This window comes from Ornithodoros turicata, chromosome 4, assembly GCF_037126465.1.
Source record: "Ornithodoros turicata isolate Travis chromosome 4, ASM3712646v1, whole genome shotgun sequence".
Lineage (NCBI taxonomy): Eukaryota > Metazoa > Arthropoda > Arachnida > Ixodida > Argasidae > Ornithodoros > Ornithodoros turicata.
Window position 1 is genome coordinate 81,957,910 of NC_088204.1, and position 20,375 is coordinate 81,978,284.

Genomic DNA, 20,375 nt, shown 5'->3' on the forward strand with positions numbered 1-20,375 from the left:
CCTATGAAGTCGGTCAAGGATACACGAACTACCCAAACCATAGAGAGCCCAGAGCTTGAGCTTTAGCTCTGGGTAGAGCGGGACTCTGGGGTGGAGAGAGCCAAGCAGAATGCTGCCATCTGATGGCAAGCAAATCGCTCGAGGTAAGATATCGAGGTGTTACCGCTGCCACTGCCGATAACACAAGGAAGTTAGAGATAACGCCTTTATTTCCAGTTAATTTGCCGCTAATGTGCGAGTCACCGGAAAGAGGAGAGAGTAGTTTCGGTTTCGTGTCGAACGAAGCGCCACGAGCGCCAAACCATTGCATTAAGCAGTTCTCTTTGGGCGCATGTGCAGAGGGCCGGTTATTTCGCTCAACTTCCTTTATGGCCACGCTGTGGTAAAATGGTAGAGAAAAGGAGCATGGCTCACACCGAAAGACATTCTCAGGGTGATCCCAAGGCAGGTTCTCTACAAAATGGTGACGATGATATGCCAAGTTTCAGTGACCCAGAAGACTTTGTGGACGATATTACGGACGAAGGTGTGCCATCAAGTTTCCACGTGTTCCATATTGAGGCGTTTGCCGATCAATTCCTGGTGCATTTAAATGTTCTTGCGCGGTTTCTGTTAAAGTGCGGCTCACGTGTGAAATCTGTCAAGTGACCGTCAACTTCACGCATGCTTAGGATTCATACAAGCAGGTGTTGTGTTTACAAGGTGGTAGTAACTTGGTCCGCTTATTGATACCAGATTGCTCAAGTATGATCTAAAATACTGAAGCATATGATATCAATTAGTAGCACCTGATTTTTCTGTAACTTCTCGAGGGCGATTTCGAAGGCGGTGCCCAAAGTAAATTGTATTTAATATACGTGGTATCGTCGGGGAGGCGAATTTACCGAATCTGACATCGACCCAACAATAACGTGGGTCTAGGCCTACCGGTTGTTATTACCCGGTATCATGTTTAGCATAATGTTTTTCACTGGAATTAGATTATGTTGCAAGTTACGCAGCTGTTATAGAAGGTCGTGTGGCACACACACTAGGTGTCAAGTCCTTCGGTAGGAGTGCAAAATTGCACAACTGGTTTTCCTCGTGATGTTCCTCGGGACAGTGTTTGCGAAAAGATTTGCTTGTGTTTTTTTTTTTTTTTCAGTCAGAAGTAATTTAATGCGACAGAAAATAACGGAGACACGAAAGCTTTGTGTTGCGCTATGAATGACGTCTAACGTGTTCTTCCCAAAAGGTGACGTCCCATCTCTAAATAAAGCAGACGACTTTTGATGGCCGATCAGAAGCAAAAAAAAGAAAAGCTACTGCCAGCTTCCTCGTTTGAAACGCATTTGATACTCGAGGCATATATGCATCCCCCAATTAACATCAAAGTTAACAAACAGCAAAACAGTTGAATCAGTGACTCGTACTGACCATGTTACAAAAAATGGTGAATACCTATGAACTGGAAGGTATTGCCTGCAGTGTTTTCAGTAGATAGAGTGAGTGGCACGGCACGTACTTCAGCTCTCACAGAAATTATAAAATATCCGCACTGTGGAAAAGGAAGGGAATGAAACCTCACTGCTCTGTGCTGTTGCCGCTGTGGCTTTTTCCAGTGTGGAGCAAAAAGACATTCATCACCTCTCGAGTCTGGACACACACACACTGAAATTTTTTTTTACAGAACTAAGGACAAACATGTATGCACAAAATGTTAGCTGCCATGCAGGTCGCTTAACATCACATTCCCATGCAGTACTCGCATCGTTTTACAGCCGCAGATCCGAGCAAAATTCTCTTTCACTCTCATTTTCAATGCCTCTTGGAATCCCCTATGTTTCAACAGCTAGCACTGTAACGCAGCTATACTGAATTTGATGTCAGCCAGTGAAGTCATCTGGCACAACAAATAGATACTGTAAACATATTTTTATTCGCAATTTGTTCATTTTTGCAAATTTCGCGACAGCGAAAAAATTGCTAACAATTTTACTTATGCAGCTTGACGTTTATCCTGCGAAACGAAACAGCTCCGGAATCACGAAATTAGTAACTTCAGAAATGACTGAATGCGTGATTCGGGAAAATTAACGCATCGCGAATAAAAATACATTTGCAGTGTTCACAATATCCAACTGTGTTGACCAGAACCACACCAGGGACTGCAAAGGCGTAATAATAGTCGGATATGTCCATGTAATGAAATAATCACCTAAACAGGCGAAAGATTACAGGGTATCAGTGTATACAACCTCTTCATAATCCTGCCTAACTCATTCTGCTCTGCCTTAAACGTACTTACATACACGCGCAAATATGTGCTCGGTACTAGCCGTGGCTGCGTTGCCCAAGCAACACATGCTTATGTTTAGTCGCTACATATGTAGCTAGTCAAGAACATGCATGTAGTTCTACAATCCTCCTCGTAAGAGATAAGGTGGAGACGTAATGGTAGAAATAGTAGCGCAGAGATCGCAGTACTTTTGGGCACGCAGTGAAATCCAAAACACTCCATTCCACCATTGTCTTTTTTTCTTGACACCACTCTCCTGTTTTTATCCCCTCGCAAATTTTAAAAGCAATTACAGGAAATATGATTGTATATTTGCGAGTTGTACCGCATGAATTCACCAGGGAGAGAGAAAATTGGCACACAAGATACAAACCCCGATACCTCGTCTTCAATGCTACGCTTTCTGTTTCTGCTGCAGTCACGACAACAGCGACAATGGCTCTACGGAGCGTTTTGCTGACACTTTTTGCGCAGCTAAAAAAAAAAAAAGGAAAAATGTGGCAGTAAATAAATTACTGTAGTTCAACTGAGCATTCGCGAGTGTCCTTCGCCCATTTATTTCAGAAATAACGTGGACAAATACGTACTAGGAAATACAGGATTACTAGGAGGAGATAAGAAAGTGCCACATGCATGAGATTGGTACCTCTGTGTGGATTGCGGGGTGGAACCTGACGGAGGTTCCGCTTGAGTAAAGCTCCAGAAGTATTGGGGAAAACTTGACAGTACATGTGAAACACACTTGGGACATTAATTGGGTTCCGAGTTCTGACTTCTTGAACGGGTCTGAAAAATGTGACTATGATAGCTTCGATCGTAAGTTGTGGTCAACCAAGTACATAAAGCAATAGAACATTTAATCTCGTTCCCCTACAATATCATGCACGAGATTGCACTCTTTTCGGACAGATAGCCTTTGCCATTGAGGGTTTTATTGGTTCAAGTGCATTATTGTATTTGCCATTTTGTACTTTGTGGTCTCGCTATCAGGGTATCAATTTTTCTAAATGTCCAGAGAGGTTATTGCGAAAGAATCTTGGCTGTGCCTCCTCTAAGTTAGTGCTTTTGATGAGTTCGAGAATAATAGCGTTTCTCCGGTGCAGAACTTCTCGGCGACATCCTTCCGCAGCGACCTGCAGAGGCAGACGGTGTCGAGAGCGTCATAGTGGTGGACAACATCCCCCAGGTGGGCAGCGAACGTATCGAGAAGCTGAGAAATGTGTTGCAGAAGATCTACTCCCAGTTTGGAGAAATCAGCACAGAGCACATCCCCGTCGATGAAAATGGAAAGACGAAAGGGTACAAACAGAATCATCCCCTGGTGTCTCTCGTGATAAGCGTCGCTAATCGCCGTTTCTGATATCCCGCTTCACTTTTTCCCGTAATGTCGCGTCTGCATTAGTATGCGTGGGTCAGTTGGTAATTGAATAATAACTGTGCCGTAATGTTACACGTAAGGTTTGTCTGCCTACAGTCAGGGAGTGACTCTTTCGGGTTAAACCCGACTCATCCCACTTCTCCCCCCCCCCGGGATAGGGATTGGGAGAAGGAGTTTGTTGACAGCATCCTCTACCTCCACAAAAACTTGATAGTGTAACGACAACGCGCTTGCCCGTGTGCCTTTTTTTGACGCGCCCGGGCCAGTGTGCTTGTGCATGAATACTTTGTGAGGCATTTAGTGTGTGCTTGTCTTGATTAGGTGGTGATGATGATGATGATGATGATGTAGGTACATGTTTCTGGAATACAAGAATCCCCAAAGTGCTCAGGATGCAGTCAAGGCAACCAACGGCCACAAGCTGGACAGACAGCACACATTTGCTGTTAACCTCTTCACAGACTTTCAAAAGTGAGCTTCTTTTCTTGCTAGTTTAAAGGAAACTGAAGTTTCTGGTCGATGTCTCGCTCAACCGTCTCCATAATGCACATATTAGCAATGTATTTTTTATTTCTTTATTTTTTTTTTTTTTAGAAATCTTGGGTTTCTGATACTTAGAGATTGCTTCTGGTCATAGCTTTTCTTTCGCACAACAATTATGAAGTGAATCAGTCCTTTGTTTACGTTGAGAATAGAATGTGGGCAGACCTGAGGGCAAAAAAAAACAAAAAAACACACAGCTACAAGTGGTTCATTGGGGTCATGCGACTGGGAATAAAATGCATCTCGAGAAAAATCCAGTCTCGCTTGAAAAAGCCAAACCCTGGGTATGTGTATTCTTGTGGTGCTTGCACCTGAAGTACACCGCTACGAGTAGAGTAAATCTGCCTCCTTTCTGTTTTTTCTGAAATGCCTCCACACACGGTAGACTCAGGGTCATGTGTGCGTGGTGTTTCTCTGATAAGATTGTTTCTTGGGATATTTTTTGTGCGGTTTCCAAGTCCCATTTAATGCTGCTTATCTCGTCCATTAGGTACGAAAGTATTCCCGACGAATTAAAACCTCCTCAGCCACAGCCCTACATGGATCACGTGAGTCCGTATTCACTCTCTCCAACCACATTGGATATTTTTCCCTGCCGTGAAGAGAAATGAATTGTGTGAAGTCTGCACTCATTCGTCACATGTGGCAGGATTAGAACCTGGAGTTTTCGGGAAATTTCTTTTTCCAAATTCGCGGGCTAAAAATTGGGGAAATATACATGTTCTCTAAATTCGTGCAAATTCGGGTGCAAAAACTTCCATTATGCAAAATTTGGGGAGAAATCGGGCAGTACTACTCAAACAAATTGTACTGGTTTTATACAAACGGTGATGTGATTGTGTTTACTGGCAACCTTAAATTCGGGGTGAAAATTCAGGGAAGGATCGGGTTAAACCCTAAAACTTCAGGCTCTAGGCACGAGCCTGCCATGTTGCATCTCACGAAAGTATTAATATTGGTCACCTTAAAATGTACGCCTCAATGATGGAAGCGTCTGTCATGATGTCACAGCCCGATGCATGCTTGAAGTGCCAATTTACGACACTGAAAGTGGGAGTGCAAGTTCACATCAGTGCATGTAACTGTCTTTCACACGTATATGGCATAATGTCAGGACCCTTTCCAAAGGATAGTGCGGATCCAAATCAAAGCTAGAAAAATGCTGTCACATGCTTTCCTATGATCCTCACAACCACTGTGCAAAATATCTTGATGAAATTTGCGGGAAATTATCATAATTGACCTTTTTAGCCGACGCTTTTGCTGCTGTGAAGTCACTGTTACTAACTTCTGGTTTTCGTGCTGCAAAGCCACCACTACGAGACAAACTTTGCCAAATACGCTTTACCATATCTAAGGCCCTTCCTTTTCTGCGATTCCGCGATTCTGCAAAAATTCGCGGAATTGTGGGTCTGCCGCGGAATATGAGGTTTTGCACAGAATTTTGCAGAAATGGCGTGCTTAACTCAGTTTATGCGCGAGATGAATGGACTTTGCTCGCACTGGGTCAGCTTGCGTTACAGCGTAGATGTACCAACAGGATAAGGTCGCCAGGCCGTGATATGGCCCCATCTGTGTGCTCGAATAACCCTCTTAGCATATTGGGATTCTGGAGTGGAATGCAAATGCTGACCCCTGCGTTGGTGTCCATAGCTGTCAAGTACCTCTGTGTGACAGTAAACTCTGCACATGCAGAGAGGTCACTTAGCAAGTACAATTTGACAGTGACAAAAGTCACTCCCTCTCAGAAGAAAGTACAACGTACCTTGTTATGCTAAGTCGCAAAAGTTGTAACCGTGTTCCCCCCAACTAAGAGCTAACAGAGAGTATTTTCTGTCTGAACTAGAGCAATTTGCCTTTTACCGCGGAAAAATGCAGAATCCATAGTTCCCTGCTGCGGAATTCAGGATTTGCCGCAGCCGAAAAAGAAGGGCCTTAACCATATCTAAAGATGGTCTGCGATCACCTTCTATTTCATTCACACACCCTCACCCTGAAACTGGAGTTGAATGTGCTGTTAGTCTTTCTTTACGATTTCAAGAACTACGGCGTTTTGCTGGATTAAATTTTATGTTTGGCATCTGCTCCTAACTTACGGTCCAATGCAACTCTAATCTGTCAATTGTCCCATCTGGCTGTTCTCTTGAAGGACAGTTATATTTATGCCATGTTTCCCGTTTCACACAGGGAAACCTGCGGCAGTGGTTGCAAGATCCCGACTGCTACGACCAGTACAGCGTCATCTACTGCGGAGGAGAGCGTGTAGCCGTCTATCTCAACAGTAATCCCGAGCCCGTGATCGTCAAAGACAGAGAGGTAACATATCTACGAGGATTAGAGCTGTGCGAATAGCAAAATTTCCATTGCGAATAGTTTACGAGTGTTTCACTTACACTGCGAATGGAATCGGAAGAATTTCTTCGGATGGCGAATTGAATTTGAATAATCATAAAAGGCCCAATTCGAATAATTTCGAATACCTCGTGGTGAAATATTTTTTGGTGTTGCGCTCATTAGATGATGTTCTGCTCTGAACATGTGAGCCAGCATAACCAGCATAACCTACCTTGAGAGAGGGTCCCTCTGTGTTGTGTATGGTAGACTGCATTAGTGGGATTAACTGCATTGAGAGTTAGTCAACATGTTCCATGCAGCCTGCCTTGTGTGTATATCCTCATTTCTATGTTTTGTGAATTGTGAATTTCCTGTACTTTTTTTTAGAAACTGCACATATTTCCATCTGTTACTGACCATAACTCTAAAAGTTGGGAGTACATTTACTGGAACCTGCAACGCCGAGGGTATAGTGTTGACCATGACCTCACAAAATTTGTAGACTTCAGTGACAGTATGGAAGCAGTGTAAAGCGGGCTTCACCTAACGCTCGAGAGTAATGAGGCGAAGCCGACTTGCAGAATCGAGCCCCACACCAAAAGAACAATGCACGTAACGTGAAGTGGGCTTCACCTAACTCTGGGATGACATGAGGCGAAGCCCACTTGCAGAATGGTGATAACGATACCTCGCTTCAGTACTATTTGAAAAATATTTGAAAATTTCGAATACTGAAAATAGGTTGGGAATAGCATTCGAATAGTATCAGATATTCGTTTCATATTCGAAATTTCGAATATTCGCACGGCTCTAACGAGGACGCCTCTTTTTCTAAACACACGTAATATGTTTTTTGTGACATGGTTTGTATTGTTCTCCAGAGATGGACAGACAATCTGGTGATGTGGTCACCTTTGGGCACCTACTTTGCCACCTTCCACCTTCAAGGCATAGCCCTGTGGGGAGGGGAGGAGTTCTCACAAATCATGAAGTTCTCACACTACGGAGTCAAGTTCATTGACTTCTCTCCCTGCGAAAAGTAGGTCAAACATATTTTACGGAAACTCCCGTTGAAGTGCCCTTTATGCGGAAGAACTATGTTTTCTATTTTTCGTTTTTTTGTCCCCTCACACCTATTTTGAAGTAAAAGAAACATAACATAAATCCTGAAAACACAAAATTGCTCGCTTCAACTTTGTACATAAGGCCCTGTGTTTTTGGGTTTTGTGGGTTATTTCATCGGGAAAAAGGTTTTATTTCTGACTAAGATATAAATGAGCACCTTGCCATGTTTTGTTTTCCGGGTTTTATCCTAAGTGACAGGATGGAGGGGGTACCCCCCCCCCCCCCCGATTACCCGTATGTGAATACGGGTATTCTGTATTTACCCGTATGTGAATACGGGTATTCTGTATTTACCCGTATGTGAATACGGGTATTCTGTATTTACCCGTATGTAAATACGGGTTTTACGGGATTTGATTCTAAAACAAAAGGCCCTATTTATACATGAGGCTTGACATTCTTGACCCATTTCAGCTACCTGGTAACATTGAGCCCACCAACACAGGAGCACCACCCAAACTACGATGAGACCCAGGCGGTCATCATCTTTGATATTCGAACGGGTCTCAAGAGGAGGAGCTTCTCGGCTGACGCGGAACTCACCACCTGGCCCATGTTCAAGTGGAGCGGAGATGACAAGTTCTTTGCCCGCATGTCCACCGACACCCTCAGTATTTACGAGACACCTTCCTTCGGGTTGCTCGACAAAAAGTCCCTCAAGATCCCTGGTATCAGGTATAAGAAACTTCTTTGTAACAGACAAAAAGCTTAATATACATAGTAAACTTCCATTAATTTGATCTTGACGGGAACGCGAAATTTGATCGAATTATTCGAACGTCGAAAATAGACGGAAGAATGAATGGGGTGGATGTCACGAATTCATCGAACCTGACATTGCCAAGAGTACGTTGTTTGTCAGGCCTGTGTCGCATCAACACATTTTGCATGAAAGCTTGGTGAAACAAAAGAAAGGAGACATTTCCTCCGCGCCCGAGACCATGTGGCGGGCTCGACATTAGCTGTGCTTGCACAATGCCAGCACGCAGTTGGCAGTCTAAAAACACCATTACCGCCATCCAGTGGATATTGTCGGTACTGTTCAGTCACCATCTGCTACCAGAGCTTTAGGCTGAAGGTTTCTGTTGCTATGCGCGATGCAGCGAGCTATACAAGGTGTAATTAAGCTTTCACGAGCGCTACGCAAACACAGCGATGACAGGAAAGCGGATGATAACTTTACGCTACTTGTGTAAGAAACATGTGCTGCTAACCATGTAGCACCTGTTTCTTACTCGAGGAACAGAAAAATAGCACCAGTTTTGCTTTCGTTCACCTATTTATAAAGTGCTAGTGAAAGCTTAATTTTGAAGACCCTGCATGCTGGTCGACCTACATGAGCATGCTTTGATCCGTAGGAGTTTTTCCTGGTCTCCCGTCTCCAATATCATGGCATACTGGGTGGCAGAAGACAAGAACGTCCCAGCCCGAGTGACGCTCATCGAGGTTCCCTCTCGCCAGGAGCTTCGTGCCAAAAACCTCTTCAATGTTGCCGACTGCAAGATGCACTGGCAGAAGTCGGGGGACTACCTCTGCGTTAAAGTGGACCGTTACTCCAAGGCGAAGCGAGAAAAGAACGAATGGAAATATAGCGTGAGTGGGTGCCGTCACCATTAACGATTGCTTTCAGCGTACGTTGTTCGTGGAACTAATTTACGACTGTTTCCCGCCTTGTGCTACAGGGCATGTATTTCAACTTTGAAATATTCCTCATGAAGGAGAAGCAGATCCCGGTTGACAGCCTAGAAATCAAAGGTACAGTTCTGTTAGTCAAATTCACCCGTGATGGCTGTTGTGGACATCATTCACTATCTTGACACGGAGAATGATGCGATGTCGAGTGGTGGAGAATGTCGTTAAATTATGGGTGGGGCCTGACTTTTTAGGGTTAAACCCGTATCCGCCCGATATTTACCCCCCGAACGAAATCTGTAAAATTCGGGTTTAACCCGAATCTACCCGAAAACATCCGGGTCGCGTGGCACACTCGTAAGCGTGCATTAAAATAAAGTTTGATAACATCGCTAAACATTAGTTCCATGTTTAGACAAATTTTTATTAAACAAAAAAAAATCGCCCGAATACACCCGAATTTCTGACGACAGAATATGCCGTAACGGGATTTAACCCGAACACACCCGGATTTTCAAATGAAAAATATCACCCGATATTTACCCCCCGAATTTGGCCAAAAATAAAACCCGAAAAAGTCAGGCCCTAAATGGGCAATGATGTTGATGTTGAATGATGAAAAACGTAGCTGTACAGATTACCCTTGTAACACTCGCAGATTCTATCGTGGCGTTTGCGTGGGAGCCTGTGGGCAGCAAGTTTGCCATCATCCACGGTGACAGCCCCCACATCTCGGTCAGCTTCTACGGCGTGAAACCTGGCGCCAGTGCGGTGCTGCTCAAGAAGTTTGAACGTAAACAGTGCAACCACTTGTTCTGGTCTCCAAATGGACAGTTCATCGTACTTGCTGGACTCAGAACGTAGGTACCTTGAGAGAGGGGGCTGCGAAAGTAGGAACCATTTTCTAGGTGCTCAAAGGGACTGTCGCATCCGGAAACCCATCTGTGAAACCGATGCCACTATACTCTGCATTCGCCGACAATGTACTCGATAATTTTTTTTAGTCCGAAAAGTGCGTAGATGTTAATTAAAGGGATTTTAAAGGTCAGCGCTAAAGGTCAGTGCTGCAGAAGGTCCGGTGCCAACATTTAGAGCTGCATGAATAGTAAAAAATGTTGAATCGAGCTCGAGCTCATGCAAATGCTGCTCTATAATATTGTTCAGGAAGTAGCTTCCCACGCTATACATTTAGCAATATTCGACTGTCTTGGGTTCGTTATTCATCAAAGAAATAAATTTTCTACTCAGATTCGATTTGAACTCAAATTTTGCTTTTTGAGCAGCTCTACTTTTTTTCCCCTATCTCGGGTTTGGTTCTTGTCTGTGCTTTGATGTCTCAGCATTCATTGAAGTGTCTTTTGTGCCACTTTGTCTTCCCACAGCATGAACGGCACCCTCGAATTCATCGACACAGCAGACTTCACTGTCATGAACCAGAACGATCACTTCATGGCGTCGGATGTTGAGTGGGACCCGACCGGACGTTACGTCGTTACGGGGGTCAGCTGGTGGTTGCACAAGGTACTGTAGACAATAATACGTACAGTCGCAGAGTAAAGCCTGGTCTGCACTATTGCGTTTCAATGCGTCCGTCCACGAACCGACGCAAGCCCCTTCGAAAGCGTACGGACGCATAGGTTCGCTGAGTTCAGTTTTTGGATGGAGCGACGCAAGAAATGCCGGTCGTTGCCCCGGTAACCGTGCCGCCGCGCACCCTCGTCTTCTTTTGCCTCACTTCACGTAGTGGGTCAACTTCGCAAAAGTGTGGACGTGAATTTTAAACCCACGCGTCTGTCACGTACGTCAACCCGTCCGTCCATCCGTCCGTGACGGACGGACAGACGGACGTATTGAAACGCAATAGTGCGGACCAGGCTTAAGAGCGACACCGTGTAGTAAAAAGGAGCGCACTCCCTGCGTTCTGGAGCTGCTACTGCCTGTCCATACCAGTCTACTGACCACTGTCCAAAAAAGGGGTCAGACAGTAGGAGAGGGGGCTTACGTAGGAGGTGGTGCTATGCAAAGGGCCCCCCCGGTCCCTGGCATAACGACCGGTAACAAGTTTCCCGTACAAGCGAATGGGAATCGCAGTGGTTCTTGAACATTGTCTCCAGTACTCCACGTCAGGATGTGGATAACAAATTCTGAATAACTGGATTAAAACATAAAAAAGCGATAGCAAGTTTGTTCCCAATCATACAGACCCAGCTGAGTTACGGATAAGCGTGCACTTTGCAGAAATGAGTAACCGGGAACGGTGGTTACTACCGGACGCCGGGCTGGCCTCGGGCCAGCGAAATGTGCACACTTTGATGATATCACCGTCTGCAGCTGTTAGAATAGCCTCGCTAAAATAGAGCCACATTTGCTTTCACGGCAACGTCTTAATGTTGCGATATCTTTTGTGACAGACGGACAACGCATACTGGCTTTGGTCCTTCCAAGGACGCATCGTGAAGAAATGTAACGTGGACCGTTTCTGCCAACTGTTATGGAGGCCGAGACCTCCGTCACTGCTCTCCGAAGAAAAGATCAAGGTGCCAGTACCCCCGTGTTGAAGGATCTAGAGGTTTAATTATGTTTTGTTTTTGTTTTTTTGCAGGAAATCAAAAAGAACTTCAAGAAGTACAGCGAGCAGTTTGACATGAAGGATCGCCTGTCCATGACGAAGGCTTCCAAGGTTTGTAACTTTGTCGATGTCGAAGGAGCGAACGGAAGTAATGACGCGATTGGCCGGTTCAACGCAGGAGGTGATGGAGAAGCGGAAGAAGATGCAGGAGGATTTCCGTGCCCTGCGGGAGCGTAAGACGAAGGAATATGCTGCCAACAAAGGCCTCAGGCTCGAGCTTCGCGACGGTGTGTACCCGTTCAGAACTTTTTCTCGGTGCACCTTCTGCACATCTCGAATGCACGTTTTCCCCGCATGCACTGCAGCGCCTTCATTTGTTTTTATTAGCCTAGTGTACGTCGTTTTCCAGCCGCGTCACTCCTAGCGCTCTTGAACCCAGCACAAGCGAGAGAGGAGGTGCTTTCCTTCTCTCTGGCTTGTGCGGTAAACTGTTTTCAACATATACTCCCCCGGCTAGACGGCGCTGCACTCTCAGTATGGTGTCCACGAGAAAACTGTGTATATTTAGGGCCTGACTTTTTCGGGTTTTATTTTTGGCCAAATTCGGGGGGTAAATATCGGGTGATATTTTTCATTCGAAAATTCGGGTGTATTCGGGTTAAATCCCGTTACGGCATATTCTGTCGTCAGGAATTCGGGTGTATTCGGGTGATTTTTTTTTGTTTAATAAAAATTTGTCTTAACACGGAACTAATGTTTAGCAATGTTATCAAACTTTATTTTAATGCACGCTTATGAGTGTGCCACGCGACCCGGATGTTTTCGGGTTAAACCCAAATTTTACAGATTTCGTTCGGGGGGTAAATATCGGGCGGATACGGGTTTAACCCTAAAAAGTCAGGCCCTATGTATATTTGTGTGTCCCACATGGACACACTGCGTTTAGTAAGAAAGGGTCGTCGATCCGGACGCAGGTATTGACACGGACGAGCTGGACAGCAACCTGGAAAACCTGGAGGAAGAAGTGGTGGAATTCTTCGTCAAAGAGGAAGAGGTCCTACTGGAAGGGGGCGACGTCACGGAGTGATAAGCAGGTCTTGTGAGCCATGTCTCCAGATGTTGAGGGTGGTAAAATAAAAAGAAAAGGCTTTTGTTTACACTAGTTTGGTTATGGTCTTACAGACACATTTAAAAACATGTAGCACGTAACATGCAGGGTTTCAACGTGTAAGACAGCTTAGAGACTGCGGTTCCCCATTTTTTTGTGTCCCAACCCCTTTTATTCTCTGATACAAGTTCTCCCGTGGGATTTATGACACGTGAGACACTTTGTTCTCCTTATACAGTGAACCCTCGTTATTATGACCATGGTCGTTCCCGAAAATTTTGGTCATAATGCGGAACTGTCATATTAACGGGAGGGATTTGCAGATCTTTCACTGCATTGTTCCCCAAGAGTATGGTCGTAAAGCGGGTATGTCAGATTATCGGGGGTCATATTAACGAGGGTTCACTGTATAAACTTTTTTTTCTTCTTCTGAATTTAGATTTTACGTCCCTATCTATAGTCGGCTACAGACGACATTATATTAGAGCGTCTTGCTCATTTTGTACGACCATTCTCTGCTGCGTAGTTGTCTGTGTTCCCAGCCACACTCTGTGCCGCTGTCGCTGTCATATGCCTGGCCATCAGCACTATGGGCCTGAAAACCTTACATGTAACATACCATTATTACCCATCACCAGGGTAGGTTTGAGAACATTCGGCCTTTACAAAGCAAGGAGGTCGTCGTAAGATACACAATGAGACTCGACGCGAGGTTGTAAAGCAGAATTTTCTTTATATCTCTCAAACGCACACAGCGAAGACACGCAAAAAATGAAATTACAGAGACTACTTTTCGCGAGCCACACTTTCCTCACCCCTCACTTAGAAAAATAAGGAGGACAACCCTTACGTCTGCAATCCCTCGAAGGACTGGTCACAAACTGAAGGGTTATGGCACAGGTCAAACTCTCTTTACCCATTCTGAGCCATCCACATCGTCGTCCTCAAAACTTACTGCTCTGCTACATTGAACCGTACTAATGCAACAGGCAGGCATGACACACAGCCAGCTCAAGTTGTGCAACACAATGCTTTCGGGGCATCACAACAGTCTCTGCACCTCGCTCGCTCGCTTGCTTGGTGAAAGAAGGCAGTCTGTGGCAACCGAAAGCCAGTCCACCAATCACAGCCGTGCTTTCAGGAGTCGTAGCCGTGGAGACGATCCAACATCAGCTGCATGGGAAGCCGCCAGGAGCCACAGGCTTTTGTTTTTCGAAAATGTCCGCAGCGATTGGCTGAAGTGACGATACTGTGCCTGTCTTGGAGGAGTCTCATCACAGCGCGCGCAGGAAGATTGCTGCAGCTGGGCTTTCGGTACCTCGGAAACGACCTTCCAAGGAAGCGTCGTAAAATGGGGGGGGAAACTGCAATTTTAACCACTCGTAAAGATTGTTTCCGCAGTTGTAACTTTGCGCATTGGGAGTGGTTAAATTGGCGGATATTAGTCACCCTCCTCAGTCCACTTTGTCCTCGTCTTCTGGACACTGTAGACTGTTCCACGGTAGGCAACTCGCTATCGACTGCGGCGAAAATCCTCCGAGGCTCGGCACGGTGCTGTAACGTATCGTGACCCCTGCCTTTTCGACACCTTTTTGAGCGACACTTCGGATTACGAGACTCGAACCGGATTATAAATACAGCCGTCTGTAGCCCAGCTTAATCTTGGAGAAGCAAAAACCTACATCATTTCTAGGTGGGTTGGGTGATAAGCTATGTACAACTGATTTAATGTGACACGCATGAAAGAAGAAAAACGGTGCTAACTTGGTATGTGCAGCAACAGAAAAAATGCAACCTTGGGAGATAACAGGGAATGAGGAGCAACATGTACAAAACAAAGCGCATACATTTGGAGCAATACACCCTCTACAAAGATGCAGTAATGAACAAGTGCATGGTTTATGAGCACAAAGTCATCACTGTGACAACCACACCTCGTCCCGGGGTGTTGTGCTCGTGGGACGCTTGGACGGGAGCGGGAATCTGAAAGTGCCGTCGCGGCCTGTTTGTTACGCGATCAACTGTTGGTACCCCCAGGGTATAAAGACAGTACCCCCACCATCAATCTGGCAACCGTGCACACAATATGCCCGTCGAGACAAGCTAAAGAAGGGTACATATCCAAATATGTCAAAAGTTGAGTCTGCAAACGTGTTAGTCTATCTTGCGCAAATTTTGACTCGACAAATTGGAGAATGCAGAAAAGCTTGAGACATTGCAAAAATAGACAAACTAGAATAAAAGAGAATAATTACGGTTCATTTTACGATCCAGAATTTGCGGCCGCGGATGCCGCGAGCCGAGCCAAACACGCGTGCACCGCGACAGATTCCTCCGCGGTACCTTCAGATCCCCGCACCACCCGTAACGTAACCAATAATATCTTTCCGATTATATAACTTATATACAACCTTTAGAAAAAATACGTTCACTGCATTCTGGTTTACCTCAAATAAAGAAAATGGGAACAACAAATATACCGCAAGCAGCTTTAAACATTCTTAAAAAAAAAAAAAAAAAAGCAAAACTGCTCTTGCAAACTGTACAATGATTGATTTTGTGCAAAAGTGTGGTACACATACTCTTGACTGAGATAATGCAACAAAAAGTGTCACCCCCCACTCGCCCCAAACACACTTGGCTCTTGTGTCGCCTTTTCGTTTCAACGAGTCTTTTTTTTTTTTTTTTCTACCGGAAAACGGCAACCTGCCAAAACAATCCCTCTCTTCTATCTCACCCGTAACTCATTCAAGTTCTCTCCACAACAGTCAAGGCTCACGACTACAAGAGAGCAAGATGTTCTGGTTAAGCGTGTGCAGAGCTGTACTAAACAAACAACGCCAACAGAAACGCGGGGGTACAACATGATAAAAAGGAAGGCACACTCAAATGAATTCAATGTTAACCGTACATACACTTTAACCAGACACTTCAGTGCAGAGGTGGTCATCTCTCGAACGAGCGTACCACCACGCGAAGCTGCCTCGGACTGCAGAGTCATCTTTTTTATCTTATCAATAAAAGAAGTTATCCAGCAAATGGACACTCTCTGGCTAAATTTTGTAGCAAACCCGTTTGTGTTCCACGATGCGGGGGAATTTTGACGCAGACTTCGGAGACTTTTTTTTTTTTTTATCACGCATCTGGGTATGCTGTGCACCTGTCAGAAGTTGCACACCTTAATATGTTCCCCTTACTTTTATTACTGAACTACTTACAGTGCATGCTATGTCTGCTCCACCCACACACAAAAAAAGTGCTTTCTCCTTTCAGACTCCCCATTGGCCCACTCCATTCTTTAATGACCAATCACACATTCCTTAAAACCCTGCACACTTTTGCCAGTCCCTCTTCGCAGCTTCTTCCTTTGCACTATATAATTATATATAATACATATATAACTATACACGTAAAAGTGTGACTTGATCAGATGAGGCGGCTGCGCTTGTGGGTGGGGGAGTCCATGACCACGTCCGGACTGCCGGACGCGCTGCGTTTCCGAGACTCCACGTGCCGCGCAAACTCCTCCGCGATGAAGCTGCTGAGGCTGGCGCTTCCGCCGCTGCTCCGATAGCTCGGTGGAGATCCGCTGCCCGGTGACGAGTGACCCCGGCTGGAGCCCAAAGCTGGAAAAGTCAACTTCGCGTTTTAGAGACGGTCATCTGCAGCAAACTCCTCGACCGCAGAATGCCTTCCCACCCTCCTACACTAACGTCAACGACAACTTCATTTGAATGATTTATTTATTTATTTATTTATTTATGGTGACCTCTTCGCTTTAGTGGGGAGTTTCACCACCGAGGGCGATAGCCGAACTCAGTGCTGCCTGTAATGTAGTGAAACGGAATAACGGGTTGGTCCAAAAACTTGCGTAAAAAAAGTGTGTTTAGGGCAGAGCGTTGGTGGACTGGATTTGGACATGGTAAGAGGGGGGCAAAAGTCCAGCTGATCTAGAGACACTGCACTGTGTGGTTCTGAAAGGTAACTGTGAGAGTGTGGCTGCCGCTGCTGATCTTATTCAGTGTGTAGCACCTACATCGTGTTCATGAATGATCAGGCCAGAAACTGTACATTTATCAATCCTATAAACTAAGCCTTAAATTAAAAAATGTGGCAAATTAAAATTCAATCTATATCGAAATTGCGGCAACACTGTATGTACCACTGTATGTACTGTATGTACCAAGCTACGGAAGGACACGGAATACATATGCGCCGAGTACAACATAGGCTTCTGCGTACAGCCGTGCCTTCTACCACGTGTGGTACAGCTTTGCGCAAAAGTTTACGGAACACGGCATTGGCGTATTTCTTAATCCAAGTGACCAGGAAGAGATAGAATAAGAGACGGGTGACCAGCTATTCTATCCATCTCTCTGTGTGTATTTCCGCTCCTGTTTGCTGACAGGGTGTCACTCCAATGGAGAAAGGCAACATTCCGTAAACTTTTGCCCCAAGCTGTACTAATGTACCAAACTGTCGCGGACCTTTGCAGACAAGTGGAAAGACAAAAAAACATTTTCTGGTATACGTAACCAAAGTAACCAAGCAATATGGGTATCAATGGTTTACGGACTGTTCGTAGGAATACTCGATAAATAACCTCACGCAATTCATCGGGTGTGCACATTGCTTATGAAGCCTTACCCACAGGGAAAGGTAACGGTAATGGTAACAGAAACGGAATATTACAGAAATTGGAGATGGTAATGATAATGGAAACGTATGCCACGGTCTTACATTGCTGGAAACAGTAAACGGAAACGCAACAGAAACGAAATTGAAAGGCTGGAAATAAAAATATAGCTGTAACGAAAATAGAAACGGTGACGAAAATATGTCCCTGCTTACCCATTTTGGCACGCAGGTAATTTGTTCCCACCCTTCAAAAGGTTAAACAGCCACATTTCCTGTCCCTTTAAAAACATTGCAAACTCACCCGAAGAGAGTGCAAGAGCCTCCTTGAACGTTTCCAGGTCCACTTCTTCGTCCCCTTCGGGCACGGGCTGCTCCACGGGCGTCATCATGGGAGACATTAGCCGCGGGTGGTGGTGTGGGGGCGTACGCAGCCCAGAGTCCAGGGTGAGCCTCTGCCGAGGCGACCCCCAGTGGTGGTGGTGGTGGTGCGGCGCAGAGGCCTTGCCAGAGAGGAAAGCAAGGAGGTCCTCACGCCGTATGTGGCGCTTCCGCTTCTTGGCCCAGGCAAGGAGGTCTCGCGTCCTGCGCTGGTATCCCCACTGGAAGCCAAGCTCGCTGGCACGTTTTTCCGATTCTAGGCACTCTGCGTGATGACGGTGCATTGCTGTGACATGGTTGCACACGAGGCAAGCCCGAACTGACACGATTCAAGCCCAATAAAATACTACGAACGACAAAGAGAGCACTGCAGGGAAAAAAAGAAACTGAAGCTAATAATCTGTTCATAAGTGCTCAAATGTCACCATACCAGCACCGAACAGCCATAATCAGCGGTGCGCAGGTAAGCAGCGTTTGAGTGGGTGCGTCAGTAGGTCAAGTAGGACATGATGTCCTCCACTCAGGATGAGAGCCTCACCACCGAAAGCCTTGGTCAAAGCCAGCAAAGTATGCGGGGAAGTATGTAGGGGTATGAGCTCCGGCTTCTTTCTTTTTTTTTTTTCCGCCTACACACTTCACCGGATATGCACAGGGCTTTTACACAGTCCTGGTATGGCAACGTTTCAATGCTTGTAAACGGGACACTGTAATTCTTGTACCCTGAAATGTCACAGCTCTGAAAGCGTAAATGTGCTAAAATGTATTCTCCATTGACACCATATACTGACAAACCTGATACCCTACAAGTAAGCGGGCTTTTGAAAAGAGATTGATAAACCCCATGGTTATTCTCGTATCATACAAAATAAGAGACTTCCAAGCTGTATTCGTCGCTCCGCATTAAACTAGCTTTTGCACGCAAAATCTGCGCTTAGAACCCCGAGAGAGACCCCAAAGTTACAGCTGCTTAGACAGGCAATAAAGATTGCGCAGATTAATATGCGGGAGAAACACTTGTGTTTGCAGACATGTTTCAGATACACATGTACATTTGTTAACATGCTCCACTTTGCATTGCATCTACGTGTGGCAAACAGACTACATGAGACTTGATGAGCACACTCTCAAGTTATCTCCTTTAAAAAAATAATAATAATTCATTTTCCGAAAGAGACATCTCAAATGCATCCCGCATTCGTAGAAGCAGTGCTGGCACTATGCCAAAAAAATTATGGCTACCAGCATAAAGAGGTGGTCAGCTTTTCGGTTACTTTTTATTTCGCTGAAAAATGTTTTTGCAAGCTGCGCTACGGTTGTGTGTGTCCTGCTCAAATGTACCAAGTAACCTCATAGCGAAATTCTAAATTACGTAACAGATGACGCGATTGCCTTTCCGGTTGGTCATACCGTGGTCCGCCACGAGCCTCGGTTTTATTTTCACGATAAAAGTGTCCGCGATAACAGCAGACGACCCCTCTGGAGCAGATAATCGCTGGCAAAAATTCTAAAACGGAAGCTTACCTTTGTACAAGCTTGTGACGCTCGAAGCAGCATTTTGAAAAGGCACCCACAGGGACAATCCGTGTTGACGATCTTAAACCAAGTAAATATCAACACATTTGCTATTAGGTACGGTAAACTCAGAAATCCCAAGGTCACTCGCTGTGATAACAAAATGCGTGCAATATCACGGCATATCGCGTAATGATATCGGATTCGAGATCAACCAAAACAGGAGTCCCTGTACAGGATGCCCATAAATTAAGTAGGTTTTCGCAAATATCACGAGCATATGCCGTCAGTCTTCTTTCTTCATCTCGCAAACAAAAATACAACACAAGCACAACAATACGTTAGCAGCGGATCGGATATGCTAAGCCTAGCATCGCTGGCCATACGAAAAAATCGTGATTGGGACAGACTTGGTACCGACGCCTGGCTCTCGGGAAATGAGCTCTTTCGTTCGTACCTTTATACAGCTGTGCTACACAAGTGGCTGAGTTTTGGAAAAGGAGCCAAAGCTTTTGTGAAGATGTGTCCTTTTCATTTTGGATTTGGGTCTCCAAATCGGGACTGCTTTCGACTTCTTCGATGCATTGCCGTTCCCAGTTTGTTATCCAAGCGTCCAGTTCGTCATTTCGGTCGTGTAGGTCATTCATTTTTGTGGTGTTGAGTGTAATATCCCGGGGTTTTCCACACACAAGTCTGGTTTTAGGACTGCGATATATCTACGCACTTGTTCTAACCATACTGAACAACTACACTCGTTCCTCGCCCAAGACTGCTGGCGCCACCAACAACACAAGTGCGCCACACTAACAACGAGAACGAGAAAAAAAGTTAAGTGAATGTTTAAAGACAGGCTAAATAGATAAAAATTGCTCTAAATGTG

At 45.3% G+C, this 20,375-nt stretch overlaps 2 protein-coding genes across 2 annotated transcripts; one reads left to right on the forward strand and one right to left on the reverse strand.

Annotated features, from left to right (window-relative positions):
• Window positions 1-327: 327 nt before the first annotated feature.
• Window positions 328-13,018, forward strand: LOC135392129 (eukaryotic translation initiation factor 3 subunit B-like). The gene is made up of 15 exons (XM_064622812.1): window positions 328-526; window positions 3,382-3,577; window positions 4,008-4,127; window positions 4,690-4,747; window positions 6,387-6,515; window positions 7,415-7,572; window positions 8,073-8,333; window positions 9,017-9,251; window positions 9,341-9,413; window positions 9,949-10,150; window positions 10,673-10,811; window positions 11,702-11,827; window positions 11,893-11,970; window positions 12,038-12,146; window positions 12,834-13,018. The coding sequence occupies exons 1-15, from the start codon at window positions 388-390 to the stop codon at window positions 12,944-12,946; spliced, it is 2,136 nt and encodes a 711-aa protein (XP_064478882.1). The 5' UTR covers window positions 328-387; the 3' UTR covers window positions 12,947-13,018.
• A 2,653-nt stretch (window positions 13,019-15,671) lies between these two features.
• Window positions 15,672-20,274, reverse strand: LOC135392131 (HUWE1-associated protein modifying stress responses-like). Its single transcript, XM_064622816.1, has 4 exons — window positions 19,953-20,274; window positions 19,505-19,576; window positions 17,907-18,248; window positions 15,672-16,593 (listed from the first exon to the last, which is right to left on the reverse strand). Exons 1-4 carry the CDS (start codon window positions 20,140-20,142, stop codon window positions 16,394-16,396), a joined length of 804 nt encoding a protein of 267 aa, XP_064478886.1. The 5' UTR covers window positions 20,143-20,274; the 3' UTR covers window positions 15,672-16,393.
• Between the last annotated feature and the right edge of the window lie 101 nt (window positions 20,275-20,375).

Bases quoted from the DNA above. Each gene is read 5' to 3' on its own strand.
- LOC135392131 (XM_064622816.1), bottom strand. From the start codon at position 20,142: ATGAATGACCTACACGACCGAAATGACGAACTGGACGCTTGGATAACA. The intron at 19,577-19,952 runs GTACGAACGAAA...ACTTGGTTTAAG, and splicing joins TGTAGCACAGCTGTATAAAG to ATCGTCAACACGGATTGTCC. The intron at 16,594-17,906 runs GTGAGTTTGCAA...TGACTTTTCCAG, and splicing joins GGCTCTTGCACTCTCTTCGG to CTTTGGGCTCCAGCCGGGGT.
- LOC135392129 (XM_064622812.1), top strand. From the start codon at position 388: ATGGTAGAGAAAAGGAGCATGGCTCACACCGAAAGACATTCTCAGGGT. The intron at 6,516-7,414 runs GTAACATATCTA...ATTGTTCTCCAG, and splicing joins TGATCGTCAAAGACAGAGAG to AGATGGACAGACAATCTGGT. The intron at 11,971-12,037 runs GTTTGTAACTTT...GGTTCAACGCAG, and splicing joins CCATGACGAAGGCTTCCAAG to GAGGTGATGGAGAAGCGGAA.